This window comes from Apaloderma vittatum, unplaced genomic scaffold (genome assembly GCF_000703405.1).
Source record: "Apaloderma vittatum isolate BGI_N311 unplaced genomic scaffold, ASM70340v1 scaffold14063, whole genome shotgun sequence".
NCBI lineage: Eukaryota > Metazoa > Chordata > Aves > Trogoniformes > Trogonidae > Apaloderma > Apaloderma vittatum.
The window spans coordinates 47,304-67,452 of NW_009708732.1; the positions used below are offsets into that span (position 1 = coordinate 47,304).

The 20,149-nt window shown below is 44.0% G+C and overlaps 1 protein-coding gene across 1 annotated transcript in view; it reads right to left on the minus strand.

The window, feature by feature from the left end:
- Positions 1 to 19,938, minus strand: part of LOC104271859 (paired box protein Pax-3-like) — a 23,585-nt gene extending 3,647 nt beyond the window's left edge. The window contains exons 1-5 of the mRNA XM_009866669.1: positions 19,852 to 19,938; positions 18,669 to 18,732; positions 16,802 to 17,007; positions 8,185 to 8,350; positions 7,139 to 7,353 (exon numbers count right to left, since the gene is read on the minus strand). Coding sequence (XP_009864971.1) covers positions 7,139 to 7,353; positions 8,185 to 8,350; positions 16,802 to 17,007; positions 18,669 to 18,732; positions 19,852 to 19,938 — 738 coding nt within the window. The remainder of the gene's footprint in view (positions 1 to 7,138; positions 7,354 to 8,184; positions 8,351 to 16,801; positions 17,008 to 18,668; positions 18,733 to 19,851) is intronic.
- Positions 19,939 to 20,149: the final 211 nt, after the last annotated feature.

The window sequence follows — 20,149 nt, forward strand, 5'->3', positions numbered from 1 at the left end:
GGCCAAAGCCCTCGCTGGGGGCAACCGTGGCCAGCTGAGGATGCCACCCAGAAAGAAAAACCAAATGCTGAAACCCTCCGAGCCCACAGTCCCCAACATCTGGTCCCTTAACAGCTATTAGGAAATACTTTTCCGTTACCGACAAAATAAAGGCCGCTCGACGGCGAGCAAGCCGATGGCGTTTAAACGAAACATTACGCCCGCTCACGCGGTTGGTATTTTCGGATGTAGGACCTACCATAGGCACAATAAAATTCTCATGTGTTTTAATTCATTTACGCATGCCTGCATTTAATATGCTTTGTGACCATGTCTGCAATTAATATGATTTATGAGAAAAGAACATGTGCGATATTTTGGGGTGTGGTGATACTTTTTTCTTTTCTTTTTTCCCCCCCCCTCCTGTGAACGAAAGATTTAATGAAACAGCTCAAGGAAAATCGTTGGCAGTTAACGTATTAAGTTGAACTGACAGAATCATGAGTAAACTTCAGCGGAGTTAATGATATCCTCTTATCTGACCCTGACACATTTGCAGCATGTAATTTACAGAAGCTCTGTCCAGGGAATCTTGACGAATGCTCCTAACGATGTCAGGGCAATGTTCCATTCTAATGCAAAACAGATGTGGGTCAGATACCCTCATTCATCACCAACACTGAAAATGCGATGAACCATCGGCGTTACCTGCTGTTAACTCTTGGCGCTGCGAAAAAATCTCTAGAAACCAAACTATCGCACGAGGAAGAACACAGAAAGGACGGTCGTAACGCACTGGAGTGAGAAATTTTGGAGATTCGTTAAAATTAATTAGCTACGTGGAGCTACACCAGCAGGATCCTACAGCCACGTTGCCGATTCTTTTTATACACACGATGATTTGTGCTGAAGACATGAAGGAACCCGAGAATTTTGTGCCAAAAACAGGGAACCACAGGCTTGGTTTAGGAAAAGAGGAGTAAATAAATACCCTGGTGCCCAACACCTGATGCTCTGACGTTCCGTGTACTCGTATCAAGTGAGACCTCGCACTGATTTCACCCCACGGGAGCCACGTGGGAATTAGAGAAGGTGCCCCGGTGTGCATTCAAGATAATTATGAGGATAACTTGATCCTTCATGAATTATATTTTTATCTAGAGATCACTAATGTTCAAAATATTATCAGCGTGTGCCACGAAACTCGTGTCTTTTTTTCAGGTGCTGGATGGTGGAGTCACGGGACTAAGGTAACGTTACCGAAATAATGCGAAAAGAGAAGCTCACGGTTGCGTGGAAAAAGCTTCCAAACTGGAAAGGTAAAACAAAGCCCAAAGATAACATGTACCCACAATTTATATGAATAATATATATGAATATATAAGTGGATGCAAATAACTAAACATCTCAAACCCTTTCTAGGCAGTCTCAATGATTATAGGCTTGTGAGTTTAAATGCTTGAATTTAAGCTTCATTAATAACAGCAGTTGGAAACAAGCCTGAATTTGAGATTAAGTTGCTCTTTGCCTGTGAACTCTTCTCCTCCCACCTTCTACCCAACTCAAAACACAACAGAAGGATTCTGGACATCACAGAACACAGCCCAGCTGTCACTGGCTGGGTTCTCACACACGTTCCCTCCAAACTGGGATAGAGGGGTTTGTTTTCTCCAAAGAAAAACCCCAAAACGATCCAAAAATACCCCTTTTTAATTATAAATAAATTAATTAATTAAGAAAAACACATTCAAACGCTAAGTGCTTTCTGTCGGCAGATAGCCAGGGAGATGAGATCTGCAAAACTTTCACAGGAAGGCTTTCCCCAAACTCAGTGTTTGGCCCTACACTACCACCTACTCTGTGATCTACACCTACGTGTAAACCATGGACCAACCGTGAGGAAATTGCTCTGAAATCCCATCCGTTTGGGTAAAAGCAGTAAAAGTTATCCATAAATGCAGGGAGGAGAAGAGAACTGGAGGAATCCAACTGGTGAGGAAGAGTTTACTAAGCACTCAGACTTTATAAGAAAATTATGACCCATTACCGATATCCCAGCAAAAGTGAAGGAAAAATAAAGCAGTTCTCTCTAAAGAGGTAGGAAATTTGGAAGGGAATTGAACCTGATACATTCTTCTGGTATTTTTAGTACCTTAAAAAAATAATAATCTAAAACATAGAGCATAATTAAGGACTCAAGTGAGCCATCTGTGATTACTCACAGCAAAGCCCTCATTCATGTACCCAAGCCTTAATCAAATAAAAATGTAAATATCCAGATTCCTGTTGATATTTCTATTCCATAAATTCATTAAAGAATTAGGAGTTCACCAGTGTGTGCCAGTCTTACATTTTATGAAGGGCTGACCGATACTTTCATTTAACAAGCGGTTTAAATTGAGCTTCTACATGTAGCAAAAGCAAAAAATTATTTTCTGGGCTGCGGTGCTGCTGAATACTCTACCTGCGTACATCCTAAAAGGTGCAAGTTATTATGGAGGAAGAGAAGGCAAGTTTTGTGAGTAACGTCATTAAAAAATGGTTAGAAAAACCCCAGAAACTGATGTTTCACATATATTGTGTCGGTTTTATGTATTCTATATATTTTAATCATATGTCTAAATATTTATTCTCAGGAAGTTACAGTGCAATCGGCTTCGATTTCCAGAAAAGTCCAGAGGTTTTTTTTGGTATCTCCACGTAAGATTTCTGAGCTGTAGGAGGAGGTCTGCTTTCCCCTGAAACCCCACCCACTTAACTTTTTGGTTTAAAGAAAATCCCACACAAAACCCACTCATGTTCATGAAAACGCTGTCACGTGAACCAACGTTCTTCCTCACAGAGAAAGCCCTGACCTCTGGCTTCTGTTCTTGGGTCATTAAGCAAAGAGCTCTCAAAGCCAAGTTCATCGTGATGAACATCAAGAGCTTCTCGTTGGTGTGGGACTTGGAGCCAAATGAAATATTTCTGGGAGCAACCGGTTGCACAGGGATTTGACAGAAGGCGTAAGAAAAAGAATAATTAATTAACAGGTGCTTTTATTTCCCCTCTTAATGAAGGAATGCAAGCTTTTAGCCACCAATATCCTGTGTTTCCCTTAAAACAAGAAAATAGGAACATATCTAACCAACTCGACTGCTGCCGTCAGATCCCTACTTCAGGTTAATGAAAACCAAGTGCTCTCAAAGACTTAAGAGAAGCCAATTGCCTCAAACGTATCTCACCAAGAGAGTTACGGGATAATTCCTAAACTCAGGCAGTGAAATGTTTTGACAGAAGAAGAAAGAAACCTCGAAACAGCTTGCATCTTTACTACTGTTCACGGAAGAGCTTGGAATTTTCTTATCCAGATGAATCCTGAGCTCCAGGTAACGACATGAGAACCGCAAACTTTGTTCAAGACTGTTGTTAACAATCTACACAACCCGTTCAACATCCGAGCCGCTTCCCATGTTGAAGCTGCAGCCTTCAAAGACACTGGGGCTTGACTCGATTATGGGAGAAGATGACAAGGAAGAGGAAAAAGTGGATCTCACAAGTTTTGTAGAGTGGGGAAAAAAAAAAAAATTATGCCCAGCAGGAGACACGTTAAACAGGCGTGGGGCAAACTCCACTGCCTCGACGCTAATAAAAAGCACCTGGCGAGGTCAGGGGATGCCCGTGGAGACCGGAAAAGCCTCCTTCCTTATCTTAAATGAAGCAGTTCCAAATATTGATAGCCTGTCTGAAAAACAACTCTGCTCCTCACTAACACCGCGCACCTGCGAGATGAGTGGTTTTGCAGCCACCTCTTCTGCTTCACGGGGAAGGACAGGCGATGACCACTCCCACTAGGATCACGGAGCCACGCACCGAGCCCAAAGCGTGCCCGTCCCGCGCACACACAGTGGCTACTCCCTAATAATTTTGGGTGAACAAACGTTCATTAAAATAAAATGTGCCGAGCAACCGAGACCTGAATTGAAAAGGAAATACAGTGTTCCCGTAAACGTATGCATGAGCGGCAAGAAGCTGCATAATAGGCATAGAAGACATAAAAATACGCAATTTACATATATTACACACTAATAATCTCCTGTTCCGACATTATGTTTAAAGAGCTCTGGCTGAGGCAGCGTGCTTGCAGATGAGGAAGCACAAACAAGGACGCTCCTGGCTACCAGTCCCCTCCGGACATCAATCCCCATCTTATTCCCCCAAAAGCCAACGCTTTGCACCTCTGGAAAGAGAAGTTTTCTCACCACAGCCAAGTAGTGACAAGTAAATCAGATGAATGAGGAGAATAATCATTCACCCTGCAATTCACCAAGATCCTGTCTTGGTGTTAAAAAAGTCATAAATATTCACAAGGTGGGACTCTTTCTCCTTTTAAAGGGCAACAACCTTTTATTATCCAGCCTATGATACAGGTATGGTTATGGAGTGTTCAGCTTCCTAAACCTGACCAAATCTAACTTCCAAATTCAAGGCTAACAGGATGAAAATTAAATTACAGCACCCTAGCCACCCCTGCTTGGCCTCTGCCTTCACCCAGCACTTGCCCACAACATGTTTGTCCATCCTGTTCAAGAACAAAGTCAGAAAGAAAACATCCCGCATGGAAAACAAAGCGTTCCCAGGCATCTGCGTGTCAGACCCTCATTTGGAATAAATGGAAGTCAAAAGGGAAAAGGAGGTTAAAATCTGGTAAGAGTATGATCTTGGGAATCTTAGTATTCAAGTTTTTTCTGCTTGTTCTGAGGGGTTTGTTTGGATTTTGGTTTTATTTTATTTTTTTATAATCACAAAAGATTCTTTGAGCTTCAGACAAAGGCTCCCTCCTGCTAAAAGTCACCGTAAATTCAGCTTTACAGGCAGGACATCCAGAGCTCCTGCCCGCGAGAGAGACATGGATGGGTGCAAACATTATGTTAATTGCTCACACACCCAGATTTATTGTGGTCTAAAACCCCACTGGCTAGGAAAAAGCCCCTCTTCCTTCCTCATCGAAATTCTGTGCACGCACGCAGGGCACCGCAACGTGCCCGCTCAGCGGGAGAAACTCCCGTTCCTCTTTCTCCACCAAAATCCCCAAAGAGGGACCGGCTTTCGAGGGGCAGCTCACACACAGCAACATCCCAACCTACGGGACCGGTGTCCGAGGCTCTTTCAAGACACAAAGACATTCACCATTTTGCTACAATTTGTTGCTCACAATTTGCTTCATAATTCCACTTCTATGAAGTCTAGTTACGAGCTTTGATCCACCTCCTGCCAGACCTGTTGGTAGAGGTGCAGGATGTGGCCAGGAGCTCTGAACTACAAAAAGGTGTCAAAAACGTAAAAAATAAAACCCTCAAAAAACGAATCAAGAGATATTTTGTGGCATAAAGACAGGGCTGGGTGTAAAGAAGAACTGTAACCGATTCTCACGTGCTCCAGAAACTCCTTTTTGATTAGCTCAGACCTCAAATCAGCAAGAGTTTGGGGTGGAGCAAACCTGGCTCCACTTTTTTGTCCCACTTTGCCCGGACATCACAAGATTTCTTTGCTGTTGTGCTCCACTTCTGCATCATGGACAATAAAAGCTTTATGAAAAGGAGGAAGAAAAAAAAAAAGATCACATTTGCCATAGCCAGAACCAACACACAGTTAAACTGACACCAACATCTACTTTTGGTGGATTAACACTGAATCCCAGAAAGATACTTATGTCAAAAAAGCGGAAGCCTTGCACACTACGAAACTGGCTGTTTAAAAAATAAAATAAAAAAGAAAAATGAAGCAACTGACATAATGTCACGGCTTTTGTTAGAGATTGCAGTTAGAAAGCAGAATTCTTCAGAACAAAATCCATTCAAGTGTTGCTGGAAGTGCATCCGTTTGTTTTGCTGTTGGTATTTTCTTCCTGAGGTTCCGAACCGTAAAGTTTTGTGCCCCGCTCTATGCTATAGGAATCTGTGAAACTTAATTACATTTACTGTTACAAAAAAGGGTTTATGAACTTTTGCCTTTGGGCAAAAATGTTTATTTCATTGCCTTTGTTATTCATTCTTTTCAACTCCAGTGCCTTTGAACTTTTCAGCTGCACAGAGTTATCACCGTTGCACAGGAACCAGGAACCGTACTCCCGAGATGCAAACCACAAGTTGAAGAAAACGAAGGAGGCAAAGATAGACGAGTCGTTATTTTGGCCACCCTTTGTGCCATTAAAATCTCATTTTCTGCCTATTAGAATGCCCTCTCCCTGCTTAGGCAGTGGTGATAGTCAGTGATTAGTGTGTAATTGAGTATAATTGTCTTTTCACTTTTCATTTGTGTCATTCTGAGCTTCTCTCTGTTTTTCTAACCACTGCGAGGAAGAAAGGGTAGAAAGCAGATAAAGCTGTTAAAACTCTCACTTTCAGCCCGGAAGAGATTCCTGATTGTAATTATAGATTGCATCCTCTTTGTGACTCCTCAGAATTTCGCAGACATCTCTTTCCAAGCACCTGGGCAAAGCTCTCGCTAGTAAAATAAAAAACCACCCCCCGTTCAAGCTTTAACTAATAACGTCGGCTTCAGACAGAGGCTGCGTGTAGGAAAATTTAACCAACGTTTTAACACTCAATTACCAAGGCAATTTATTAACATCATTTCCTAAAAAGAGCACACGCAAATTAGAAAAACAATTACGGTGCTCTCACATTTCTGTATTGCCAAAGAGCAGGAATACTCCTAAATTTACGTATTTATAACTCGATTACAGCTCCTCTCGGCGCACACCGCTCAGCCCTCGGAACTCCTCGCCTGTAATTTCCTCCGACTGTTTGGTGAATCCTCGGTGAGGTTATCTTAAAGAGAGAGATTTTAGTCACAGAAAAACTACGCGGAGCTTCAGGAGAATAGCAGCGCTTTCCAAATGCTTGACAACCGAATGTAAACGTGAAGGCTGCATGATTCCCTTACAAATCACTTGAAATGAGGGATAAGCTATGACTCTTGATTCAGCCAGTAGGAGGGAAAAAAAAAATAAATAAATAGTAAAAAAAAGAAGGAAACTAGCAAACTAAAATCATGTGGCTTGTATAAAGAATACATTATGGTTTAAATTTGGCAATTCATTATAGCGTGGCCTGAGGGAATAGACTCTTTGGTTCTGGGATACAGCAAATCCTCTGTCTGCAAACACAGGACTGACCTGAGGTGAAAGGCCATTGCCAATGGCAGGGTTCATGGGATTCGAGGGCCCGGACGGAGGCACAAAGCTGTCTGTATAGCTGGAAAATCCGTGCCTGGTGCTGGGGAGGCAGTAGGCAGAGCTGCTCTCGGGGTTCGACGGGAGGCTGCTTTGGTGCACGGTGCTCGGAGGGAGAGGCTGAGGTCTGTGGACGGTGCCGCTCGGATCAGACACGGCTGGAAGCAAAAGGAACATGTCGATAGGTTTTCCTCTCCACCCCCCCGTCTCCTTTTTTTTTCCTGGCATAATAAGTTCATTATGTGAACTTGAGAGGATTGCATCAGGACCCGCGTCATAAGTAGCGGTTCGGTAGGAAGGTAAACCTTTCATATAATCTTTAACTGCCTGGCAAGATCCCACCAAAATTCTTAGACATACTGTAAAAATCGTAACAAGATGCATGCAGTGTTCAGATAATCAGGCACATATTGTTCAGAACTGATACAGCAATATTTTAAATATATATTGTTATATGTTCACATATGTAAAAAAAAAAAAAAAAGCTTTCTTTGGTTTGAAGCCTGGTGGCAGGCTTTCCCCTCCTGGTCACAGCACAGAAGTTCTAACACAGTTTTTGGCGAACCTGGCAATGGATGGGAGGAAGCCCTGCACTTTGAAAAATTCTCTTAATTAGAACATCCACCAACAGTTTGGATCCAAACCTCAAGAAGGGAGCAAGAATGGTAGAGTAACCTGTTTTAAATTTCACCTGTAAGGTTTTCCTTTAACAGCAAAATCTGGCCTAGATTAGAGGCTCTCTTCCCTCCACAGCCCCAATGCATCAAACTTCACTGAACTTCTAATAACGTTAAGACAAATTCTTAACCGTGCTGAGACTTCCTTCTGTCTGATGTGAACCAAGTTGGTCCAAAGAGATGCTGTTTTTCCCCACCTTCATATGAATATTCGGAGCACTTCCAGAAGTTTCCAGCACACCACCATCGAAAACAACGCAGCGAATCCCCCCGACACCACTATTTTAACCAAGTACCTGTGGGCTACTGTACCTTGGGGTATGGAGGTGGGCTGGTAAGAGGGCTCGGAGAGCTGGTACGTGGGCAGAGTCGGCATGGCGCTGGGTGGAAACCCTCCTGGGATCAGGTGGTTGAAAGCCATCAGTTGGTTGGCTCCTGCCTGTTTCCTCCATCGAGCGCGACGGTTGCTAAACCAGACCTATGAATGTTTTAATTAAGGGCAGTTTGATTGTCATACGTTTAATGCGGGTGCATCGGAAATAACGGCGTCGAATTTTAAACACATCCAGTATCTGAGGGGTACAAGAAAGTGAGCGCTGGGCTTGAGCTCCTGGACAAGAAGGAGCCCTTGGCACACACTTCCATGGTTCTGCAGGCTCGTTTCATCTCAAATAGAGCCTTTCCTGAGGAAATGTTTTCACCTTTAGCACTTTTAATAGCTATCGATCGCTATCCATATCGTGCCAGATTTCACGAGAATGGGAAAACATCTCCCCGTTTGACCCAAGTGCCAGCCAGACCTATTTGGTCTGGGTTGGATTGCCTTCATATTTCATTTGCCGACAAGATAACGACGTCTCTTAATGCGCTGTTGGAAGGTGCCTATGCTTTTACGCTGCGACGCTGTATTCCCCTCCCTAACGATAAACAGAACCTGAAACTTTTCATTGGAAAAATAGAAGCAGCGTGTGCAAAACACATAAATCCCTCCCAGTGAGTTTTCAAGTACTCATGATATGTACAAAATGTCCCTTAATAAACTTGACATGACCAGTAGATCAGGATTTCAGCAGTAGACGGGCATTTCAGACCCACTTTGAAGTTCGTTCCCAGGACAGGGTTGGATCAGCGGCACAGTTTTGCTAAAAATCTTCATTCATGTCATTCTGCACGTTTTAATTTTTCCAAGTCTTTATGATTCTTATTGCCTCCAAGAAAGGAAGAGATACGAGAGTAATCTCAGATCTGCCACCTTCCTGCCAGCAGCCCGTGCCGGCTTATGAAAGAGCCCTCGCAGCCTGCGTTTCTAGGCACAGCGTCATTTACAAACCACAAGTGGCCCTTACACAAGGGCGTAACAACGTTCTGGGCTTGGCCGCCGCTCGCTGTTTCATAGCGGGAGTGGTGGGACTCGCTGGGCCATCTGGTTTCCAACGTGGGCCATCTGCCACCGCGGAGTTGGCCCCGGCTTCAGCCTCTCTGCGCTCAGTTCACGCAGCTGCCTCCTCCTTCAGTCACACCACCTACTCTTCAATTACACATTCCCACCCCAATTTAAGATTTGGGACAGAGGGATAGATGGAGCCTCTGATCCACCTCAGGAATTTCTCTCTTGTGATGTTTTTTGCTTGTTTTTCTTTTTTTTTTTTTTTTTGCAGTACATCCTAACTTTCTCCCTGCCTCCATACGAACCACTTGTGAAAGCCGCTGGCAGGGACAAGGCACTGGGGTGGGGAAGCAAGACCTGCGATGAGCAAGACTAAAGGATAAGTCTAGATTCAGCAATATTATTTTACTTTCTAATCCTATAGACACCTACATTCGTTTTCCACCTCTTTCCTTACCCTCTGCTTCTCTCCCTGACGTTTAAACCTTAATTTCTCACAGATTCAGCTGCTTGCGTTTCCCAAAGCCCACCAGCCTTACGCTCCTGCCCAGCCTTCAACTTGGATGGAAGAGAAAGAGAAAGGGGCAAGACATGCTGAAGAGGGAGGAAAAGGCTTCGCTGAAGAGCCAGAAGAGCACTTGGGAAGGATCACAGAGACCCAAGAGGGAGCGGGGAACAGCAAGCGTGTTGTAATTAGCCTAGCCGGGTCATTAACTGCGGCTTTCTCCGTGACACTCGCCCTTCTTCAGGTCGAAAGGGTTATCTGAGGATCTTCAAGTGCTTTGGGAGCACTAACCCAGCTACACCCGTAGTTTCACTGAGGAAAACGAGGTAACAAGATTTTGTTTACAGATAAGCTTTTGCCTTCAAGCCATAGACCTTTATTAAAAACGAGGCAGATCCCAAGCTTTAACCGAGGAGCAAGCGACTTGCATTAATGCCCAACCTTATGCTTTTGCCTTTTTTTTTTTTTTATAGGCGGATTTTGGGACTCGTTTTCTAGATTCGCATTTTCCCAGAACTGCGGGTACACACTAAACCCCACCGAAATGGGGGGACACTCCACGGTACCACAAAACCCACAGCTGAGCTCTGTTCCCACCTGGAGCCCCGTTAAATTCAGGGGTGCAGGAACCTAACTAAACCCCCCCGAAACGGAGACGCACTCCACGGTACCACAAAACCCATAGTTGACCTCTCTTGCCCACCCAGAGCCCCGTTAAATTCAGGGGTGCAGGAACCTGCCTTCGGACCTGCCTCAGTGAAAATATTTTAAAGAACTTATTAAAATGACTCTGAGTACAGCCCCAACTTGCACATTTTTTAGAAACGAACACAGTGAAGTGCTGAATCTGTAACTCGGGACATTTTAACACAATATTTTTTACTATTGTTCCTGTTTACTGTCACCCTTTTCACATGGCTTGAAATTCGGTTGGCAGCGCCGTTTAATTCCTGTTTTATACCAGGCAACCCCAGATTTCACACCTTGTGTGTGGCGGAACACGAAGAAGAAATAAAGGAACAGTAAGACAGGAGGAAAAAAAACACAAATACAATTAAACAGGAGAGTTCAGTTCAAAATCAGTTTTGGACAGGCAAGAAAAAATTACTCAAAACTACATAACAAACCCAACTATTTTATTTATATTTTATGTAACATTTATTAAAATTAGCCAGATCCTAAACTTTATTCAGTGGTAGTTCTGTGCTTTCTATCTTAACTGAAATGATTTAGTTTGTTATCACTTTTAAGTCATACTATTTCACTTAGACTATGCTGAGTTGCCTTAACTTATTCAAAGGCATTCAGGATTTTTTCTTATTTTTTTTTTTAAATCGGCACACACCATGAAGAATCCACGTGCACTGTTACTTGCCAATTAAATAAATCCTAAAAAATCTTGCCAACATCAAACCAAGACTTAAAAAATAAACCTAGTCGCCCCAAGCCACTATGTCCTCCACTGAAGAGGAGGAAATTTAGAAGGAAAAAAAAAAAAGAAAGAAAGAAATCGTTCTCTAAGGAACGCAAGTATTGGAGGCTCCAGTTTTTCAAGCATCTGGAACTGCACTAACCAAAAAAAGAAATCACACCGCGATAGAATATATGAAAAAAAAATATTTTGCACTGATGTAAAATGGATGAGGCGAACTAACAGGTTTCTCCCATGTTTATTTTCTAATAATTAGGTCCTGCCTCTTATTATCATTTCTCCTTTAAGCAGTTTGCCAGTGCTCACGCCAACATCTTATTGCATTGACCTCAACAGGATATTCTTTAAAAGATGCTTTTATTCACTTGGGAACACACCAGCGTAATGAGCCTTGACATTTCAACAGCCTGATCATAAACACAGAGCGCTCTATGTGCTTTTAAGGCAAAAAGAGCTCTGATCCAACAGGGCAAAACATTCGAGATGTGAATTTTGCAGAAAACCCGTGGCTATTTTGCTATACACAGCCCTGACCATCGCGAGCATCGGTGCCAAAACCACACAAACTCCAAAGACTGATGGATTGTTAATGGCACTTCTAATTTTAGACCCAGCGTTAGGGGGGGAATTGTTCCCCTTTTGCCTTATGATATTTTTCATGATAACCACATCCCTGCCTTCACCCAAAATTTATGTATTTCCAACAAAATCTGACCGTCCTGCAAGCAGGAGTCCTCGGCGACAGCGGGGCTGAAACACAACACCAAGAACAAACAAAAAACCATCCCCACTCAAAAAAAACCCCCAACCCTGAAAACCCCACCCAAACAAACTCAGCTCTCATAGGTTTCTTTGGAAAGACTTTGACTCCATCCCGCACAAACACTTCTAAAACTCTGCAGCCGAATCGTTCTGCAAGACGTTAAGTAATGAGCAAATTGAACTGTGTATTTATAAATTAAAGCGCCACTAATTTGAGCCCTTGGGCAGCAGGGACCAGAACAAGAGAATCAAAATCACATCCCTTTTCCTCTATACTGAAATATGTCTTCGTGGGCCTGCATATGTTTGTAGTTGGCTAATTTACCCAGAAGAATTTCTCCTTTACCCCAAGGGGGGTGGAAAGTATCTGCAATTACAGGGTTATATCTACTAGAAGAATGCACGCAGCATTTGCTCTCTTTATCCTATACATGATGCAAGAGGGACAGCCTCAAGAAAAGGCACCAGAAATTCTCCACAAACCACATCAGGAATAACTGTAAAGATCTGCTGAAAGGTCTTCAATGTTCCTGAATCTGCCCCGCATTCCTTCTCTCCCACCTCCCCGTAGGAGCGCACAAGGCTCAAACCATTTTGGAGGAGCTGAGGGCAAATTAAGACTTTTTTTGTTTGTTTGTTGGCACAGGTCCTCCCCTCTCCCATGATTTCCCACTGAATGCTTTTCACTGTCTGCTACTGAGACTGTTAAAATGGAGAAATTGGACCTCAGAGCTTTGAAACCTTACTACTACCTTACTACTAGGCTTAAGAGTAATAGGTTTGGGATTTTTCCTGCCACTCTTTTCTTCTCCAAACCACCTCTTGCCCTGCCTGTACCACAGTGAAACAAAGAAAACGATACGCAAACACGGCACTTTAAAAAAGAAAATAATAATTTTTCTTCTGGCTACTTAAGACTTCCAAGCTCTTGGGACTCATTTTATTTGCTGAGGTTGTAACAAGCGTTTTACAAAAGCTTACAAGCTGATTACAAGTTTGACATGGGAACATTCAACCCCATCCTAGTAGCCTGGAGAGATCTGCCTGAATTTTCAGACGTGCTCTTTTGTTAAACCTTTTTTTTTTTTTTTTTTTTGCCTTTTTGGAACCCTTCAAGCAAACCAATTTAAACCTGGAATTTGGCCGAGAAGAACCTTTTCAGGCAGGCACATACTCATGTTTCCGAATTCTCCCTGACTTCTCTTGCTTTTTCACCATTATTCATGGACTAAAAGCATCCAAACAGCTTTTTCCCTGTTGCTTTTTGGGGTCGAACGAGAAGATAGTGTGCCAGGACCTCCTGCCCCACACGATCCCACGCAGCTGGGGCCACATCCTCAACTTTCTCCGACGCACAAGCCTCACCCATCACATTTCTGATAATTTGGGGGGCCCTGCCTTTAACACGCAGCCCCAAAAAATTCTGTCTGGCTGGCCAGCCCCCAGCAGCCAAGGCAGGCTCCTGGTCCTCTGAGGGACAAACTTGAACCACGTTTTAAATAAAAAATATTAAAAACAAATCCTTCGCCAAAAGACCGTCGATCTGAAACAGGTTTTGAGCTGCTGCCAAAGTTCTCCTGGTTCATCCAGGTCTAAAAATAAGCCCAATGTGGGAATCGAAAAGGAAAAGATGCTCCCTTCATCATTCTGTATGCGCTGGTTGTTACAGAAACCATAATCGAGCTGCTCTGAAGCACGGGAAGAGCCTTTGATCTTTATCTGCGCTGGGCAAAAAAAATCACTTTTTAGGATCCTCCTTCAAACTGAGTCGGTAAAAACAGGCCACTGCACCGTAATGATGGTTTTCAGTGAGGTTTTAAACTGGACCAGTAACGCACCACATGGCTGCAATTTTTACTCACGATCTGCAAAAGTTTAACCTCTCCTTCCCTATTTTATTTTCAAATGAAGGCTCATCCTTAGGGACTCTGCTCCTATTTCTGAATTGTATCTGGTGCATGCACAAGATCAAAGAAGTTTCGCCATCCTCCTGCATCTAACGTTCAGAAAAGAGCCGGGTGCCTTTGGAAGAGGCGGTAGAAGAGGTGGTCCTGGCTCCACACCGCACTATGCTCAAAAACGGGGGAGAAAAAACTAAACAATCCTCCAGTGGAAAGGCAGGGAGCATTTTTAACTCACCCAGTGCTGAAGTATTCGTTATAGTTACACACGTCGTGACACTTGCCACGTGGAGTTTGTTGCAGCACTTCTTTCCCCAAAAGCCTTTCCTGTCCCCGCGATGACGTACACGAGTAACGGTCACAGCATAAAGTCTGTTCTCAAATTTCTTGTTGCTTTCCAAAAAATAAAAATCATCCAGAAAGGGCCTGAAATGTTCCAAGTTTGATCTCAGCCCAGAGGAGACTTTTTTTTCCCCCCACCTCTAACTGACCAGCTTAGAAAGATGAATTTGGTTACCCTTTAACAGTGGGAAAGCGAGAAAATAGACAGTTCGGTGGTTTAAGACTCTTCCTTTCATGGGTGTTCAGAGACCGCCTCGGGGAACAGAAGGAAAAGGGGAAGCACAGGGGGCAGCAGGGCAGAAAAAATAAAACATGAGATGCAAGTGCTACGTGGAGGGACTGAGGGAACAGCAAGTTGGTCCAGTTGTAATCAATTAAATAACTTCCTAGAGAATGTAAAATAACTCTGCAAAACTGGACCTTACAGCTCCAGAGGAAAAAAAAAAAAAAATTAAAGAAGTGTTTTCTGGGCTCAGCTGGCCTGGGGTTGCAAAGAGCCAGCTCTTTTACATGGTGGCTTGATCGGGAAGCAGTCAAAGAGATCTTTGTGTGTATATCCCTATAAAATCTGGTATCTCTGATCTCTGTCGTACTGTTACCAAAAAAGAAGTGTGACTAAGAAAGCTTGAAAGCTACCTCAGTGCAGCTATCCAGCCCCCTCGGCCCCAAGTCTCTTAGGGTTTATATTTTTTTTTTCCTTTTCACAGGTCATCTTTTATTTCATGCCCATCATAGGTGGCTATTTTAAGGGGCTATAGAGAGGTGCTGAATGCTGATAAGGCAAATCCTGGATCCCTTAATCCACTGCTAAATCACTCTGCCAGCCTTCAAGGGTACCAGACAGATGGAGTGTGCTAGGAAACTGCCCACAGGCTGGTTCTCTCAAGCCCGGCTCATCCTTAATCCCAGGAAGGTTTTGTTCTGGTATTTCAATCATTGATTGACTGGGAACTTTCTTCCACGCCGGGTTAGGTAAAATATCCCGTGTGTCGGAGGTACCGGGGAATTCGCGAGGCCGTAGATCATAGGAGCGGCATGAGACGGGACGTGTCTCGAGGGAACCAAGGAAGCCATAAGGAATGTAGAAAGTCACAGGGTTAAAGCCACATTAAGACAGCTGTTATGCTAATGAGAGTTCTGCTTTTCTTCTAGCTGTGGGTCATTGCTTTAGAAAAACACGAACAAGGTCTTTTTTCATTTTATCGTATTTTTCCATCAAAGTTAACGTAGCCCAAAACATCAAATCCTACATCCCTTTCACTTTGCTAACGGGACTTGTGGAGGAAGTTATCCGTATTATGTTTGCACATAGATGAGTCCCAAGGCTTGATTTGGTTTTTTACCTGGCCCAAGTCTATATATGACGCTGTTTTGCAAGCATTTCGCTTAGTAAACATATTAAGAAGAGAGTCATGCACCACTGCGTTTGCCTTCCAGACAAATTCATCCCTACATCTGATTTTCTCTCGCAGTCAAAACAAACACGTACAAGAAATGTGGTGTGAAGTCTTCTGCAAAAACATTAAGCAGGTAAAACTGAAAAAGCCCAGACCTTTCGAGACAGATACTCGATATTAGAGCCAAGAGGCAATAGACGGGCTTGTCTTAAAAAGCCCGAGGGTTATTTTGGATTGCTTATTTCAGTATGCGGAATCTGAATGCCTCAGGCTGAGCTTCAAAGGTCAAGCCACAAAAACAGAGTTTTGCCAAAGCAACCAGATTCGCCTGTACCCTTGGTTAGATCACAAGTTAGCCCTCACTTGGTTTCCTAGGTTGGATCACAAGCCACATCGCCCCACTGCACAGTTGCTTATCAACACCTGCAACTCAGATTTAAACTTTTTTAATAATCTGAACCTGAACTCCAGGGTGCAGTTAATTCCAGAATTATTTGGCTGCTATCTGCCTGGTTTTGGACACCTGAAAATCCAGGTTCATGAGCGGTTTTTTCAGATCAACACCATGGTTTATTCCTCCAGCACATTAGCTTGCTCTAGATAACCCAGGTATACATAAAATTGTAGCAGTTATAGTTTAATTCGAAAGAAAATAAACCCTCAACTGACCGTGGAGATAAGAGAAATATTACAAGGTTTAAATCAAGTCCACTTCAACAGCCAACCTAAAAGTAAACTTTAGGTACTGCACCAGCAGCCTTGCTCACATGTGTGGTTCTACGGACACATTGTCCTTTTTAAAATGTTTTTCTCTCCTCTGTTAATGCCTGAAAGACCCAAACAACAACAGATGAAACCAGTTAAATAGCTCTAAGCTGGCACAACACCTGACCCGATTACATGCAGAGCGCTGTCAAATGCGTAAAACAAACAAACTGAGGTAACAGACCTTCTTCTCAGTATTATATTCATAGTAACCATGGAACAATTACTGGAGAAAACACAGAAGTTTTTTCAAAGCAGTTGTCTTACTCAGTTGGAAAACTAACGTCCACATACAGATGTAAAAACCCCTAAGGCTGTGAACAGTGTAGCTTCGCATTTCCCTTCTACCCCAGAGCAGGATCAGGTAAGAATATAAAAGAACAGGCTTGCTAGCAGAAAAGGAAATTCCCTTTGTGAGGGCAGCTTTTAAATACATACCTGGACACGAGCCTCCGTGAGTTTGGCTCTTTGTGCAAGTTCTTCCCGAGTATAAATATCAGGGTAGTGTGTCCTCTCGAAAGCTCTTTCCAGCTCTTCCAGCTGCTCTGCCGTGAAGGTTGTCCTGCTGCGGCGCTGCTTTCTTTTCAAAGGTAAATCTGGTTCAGAATCGATGTCCGACCCTTCATCAGACTGGGGTGCTGATGCTCAAAAAAGAAAAAAGAAGACAAAAATTAGCTTTAGTTGAGGGTGGACAAAGGCAAACTCTCGGATCAGTTGATGATGTCTTCTCTAGGCAAAAGTTGCTTTTTCCCCCCATGCCTCAGAACTGACTTGGCAAACTTGTTCCTTGCCCTAACCAGATTCAAATATCTGTCACACTAGTGCGGCATGTTCCAATCCAAACCTTGCAACTTCATCAACACGTGCCCACGGGACCTCGCTCAGAGACCCGGCACTGAAACATCACTGCCAAAATGGTTCGGCAAATGATTAGAGACGCATGGGGAGCTCTGCTGAAGCCATTCATTCTCATACATGATCAAATACGTACTTCACATCACACGTATTACTTATTTTACACATCTGTGTCAGCATATCTCAGCACATTTACACATTCCCGCTCGTTTGCTTGCCTGTCTTAGGATCACCTAACATAACCTTAGGATAGGCCAGACAAGTGTTAATCTTAAAAATAAGATTAAAAAGTAATAAACAAGGTGTGTGTTGCACAGAGAAGTCCTCCAAGAATAGCTCAGAGCAATAGTTTTTGACTTTTCCAGTCAGTAAAGCGAGGAGGTCCCAGCATACACGATGACCAAAGCCAAAACACATGGAGTGTGTGCTTCCTCCGCCTGGGGTTTTATCACTATTCCTCCTAACCTTGGGAGGTTTTCCAGCACCGAGCACGGCTACACCCAGACAGGCTGATACTCCAGGCGACAGTCCAAGCATGCGACTGCCAAACAGCCAGGCTGTGCTGGGGTCTGCATGTGCAGAAAGTCGGCAAGAAACAGCCGGAGTAGAGCAGGTCAATGCCCCAGGAAGGGGCTACCTCCATAAGAAATCAGAACTGAAACTCTTTCCGGGCTTCAGGGATGTGAAGAGAGCAAGATCACAGACAGACAGACGGCTTCTGGCACCATTGCTCCTTTCCCCTGTGCTCCCTGGCAATCAAGTGAACTCCAGCTACAGCCCGGCCACCGAGCTGAACAGTAATGAACCAAGAGAGAAGACTTCCAAAGCCCGTCTTTGCTGGCATCAGCTGCCGTCCCCGCGATAAGCATTCCTTCTTGCCTGAGTCTTCAAGGGAAACCACCTAAAGAGGGCAGACACGCCCCAGCGATGCTCCAACCGCTGCTTCAGTTGAAGCACAAGCATCTCTTCTACTACTCCAGTAAGGCCAAGTGAATTATTGATATAGACATGGATTAAAAATAATCTTCTTAACGTGATTTATTTGGAAGTAATCGGGAGCACAAAGCTGAAAAGAAATCGCTGTTCCTTGAGCTCCAGCTAGAACCCCCCACCACGTTCATTTTCCAGCTATCTTACGTTTTCAATTTCACTCAAGCTGTTTGAACTAATAAATACACCTAATCTGTTTACTTAGTCTTACGGCATGAGAAAGACCAAGTGGTTTTCTCAGACAATTCAGCCAAACAGTTTATGAATTTCAGTATTTAAAAAAAAAAAAACCCACAAACAAACAATTACTCATAGACCAGAGGCTCTTACATGAAAGCTATCTTCATCGTCCAGGCACCATCGATATATTGGACCTAACACACACAAGACACTGGGAGAAACTCCCATAGAGCCCAGCATCAATGTATTGTGAAAATGTCCAACCCCCTGAGTCTCTTACTTGAGTGGAGGTTTTGCCCCAAGTAAGACTGGATTAAGCCGTTCTGCTTCTCGAGAATATTGTCCTCAAGAACAAAGGGGAATCAGCACAAACATCCTATCCCAAACAGTTCCACTTCATTCCTTATTGAACAAGCAATCTAGGGCATCCCAAAAAGAGCATAACACATTGTCTGAACTTGTGACAAATCCTCAATTTGCTCAGCTGGGGTCCCGAGCGACACCAGCCGCCCTCAGCAACTGCCAGGTTACAACCCTCCAGGATGGCTTCATGCTGCCGTTTAAGAATAAAAAGAAACGTAAGATATTTAAAATAGAGTTTGCCTGTGCTAGCCTCAGGTACAGCTTTAAGTAGAATGGCTATTGCTGACGAGCTAGACCAGTGGAGAGCACAGCAGCCGTGCCAATGGGGTCAACATGGGCCAGCACTGACCGTACCTGATGGACGATGAGTTTTCAAACAACAACATCAAATCCCCGGATCTCAGGAACTCTTTCAATACTCTCAGGCTCCACGCACAGCCAAAAGCACTACCAGTAACTGAGCCATGACTTTTTATTAAAGAAGGAATTAGAGACAAATTATTTGTCCCTTAACCCTGCATGACCTGTCTGGTGGCCTGAGGAAACACTGCATGCCAGTTATCACCACAATATGCAAAAAAAAAAACCAAAACCCAAATCCCTCTGGGCAGTGTTGTAGGCAGTTGGTCACCTGGAGCTCTGCAAGGATCCTTTTTCCAAACGCTGTCAAGAGGCTTACCAGGGCAAAAACCCGAACAATCAAATCACGCGCGAGAGGTCATTCCGCGGGTTGTTCTTCCTCTCAGCAAGAGGTTTCATTTGAATAATTAAATAACAAAAACATGACAACCATTTAAAACCCATCCATTACGGCCGCAGCACCTGACCAACATGGCTCTCAACATGTGGAGGCACAAACTTCTCTGGCACTCCTGCAGCCCCTGGGAATTTTTTTTAATAAAATCTAAAATATCACACAGCCTCTCACTGTAACAGCCTGGGGTGTGCCTTAGGTGTTCTGTGGTTAGGTGGAGTTTAAGACACAAAAAGCGAAATACCAAAGGCCAGGGAGGGTTGTGGCTATGGTTTATTTGCTAGCTACCCTCACCTGACCTCCTCATTTCTTTCTGTAGGCAAGATTCATTTCACATCTCTATTACTTCAAGCCGCAGCCGGGCCATCGCCAGCTTTGGGGGGAGCCGGGGTGTCCAGCAGCGGCTCCTCTCTGATCCCCGGTGGCTTTTCATGCCCGAAAAAGCAGCGAGGCGCCGACCCTCCCCTCGTGTCGACTCGGGTGCAGGCGAGGAGCAGCCGGGCCCCCTGCCTGCCCCCCCTCCCCAAATGACAAATGACACTTTCCCCCTTTGTGATCCGTTTTCGGGATTTCTGTTGACTTATTCGGAGGGCTTTTGTTGGGCCCGGGGAACCCGGCCTCGCGGCTGAGGCCCATTCGGCCGA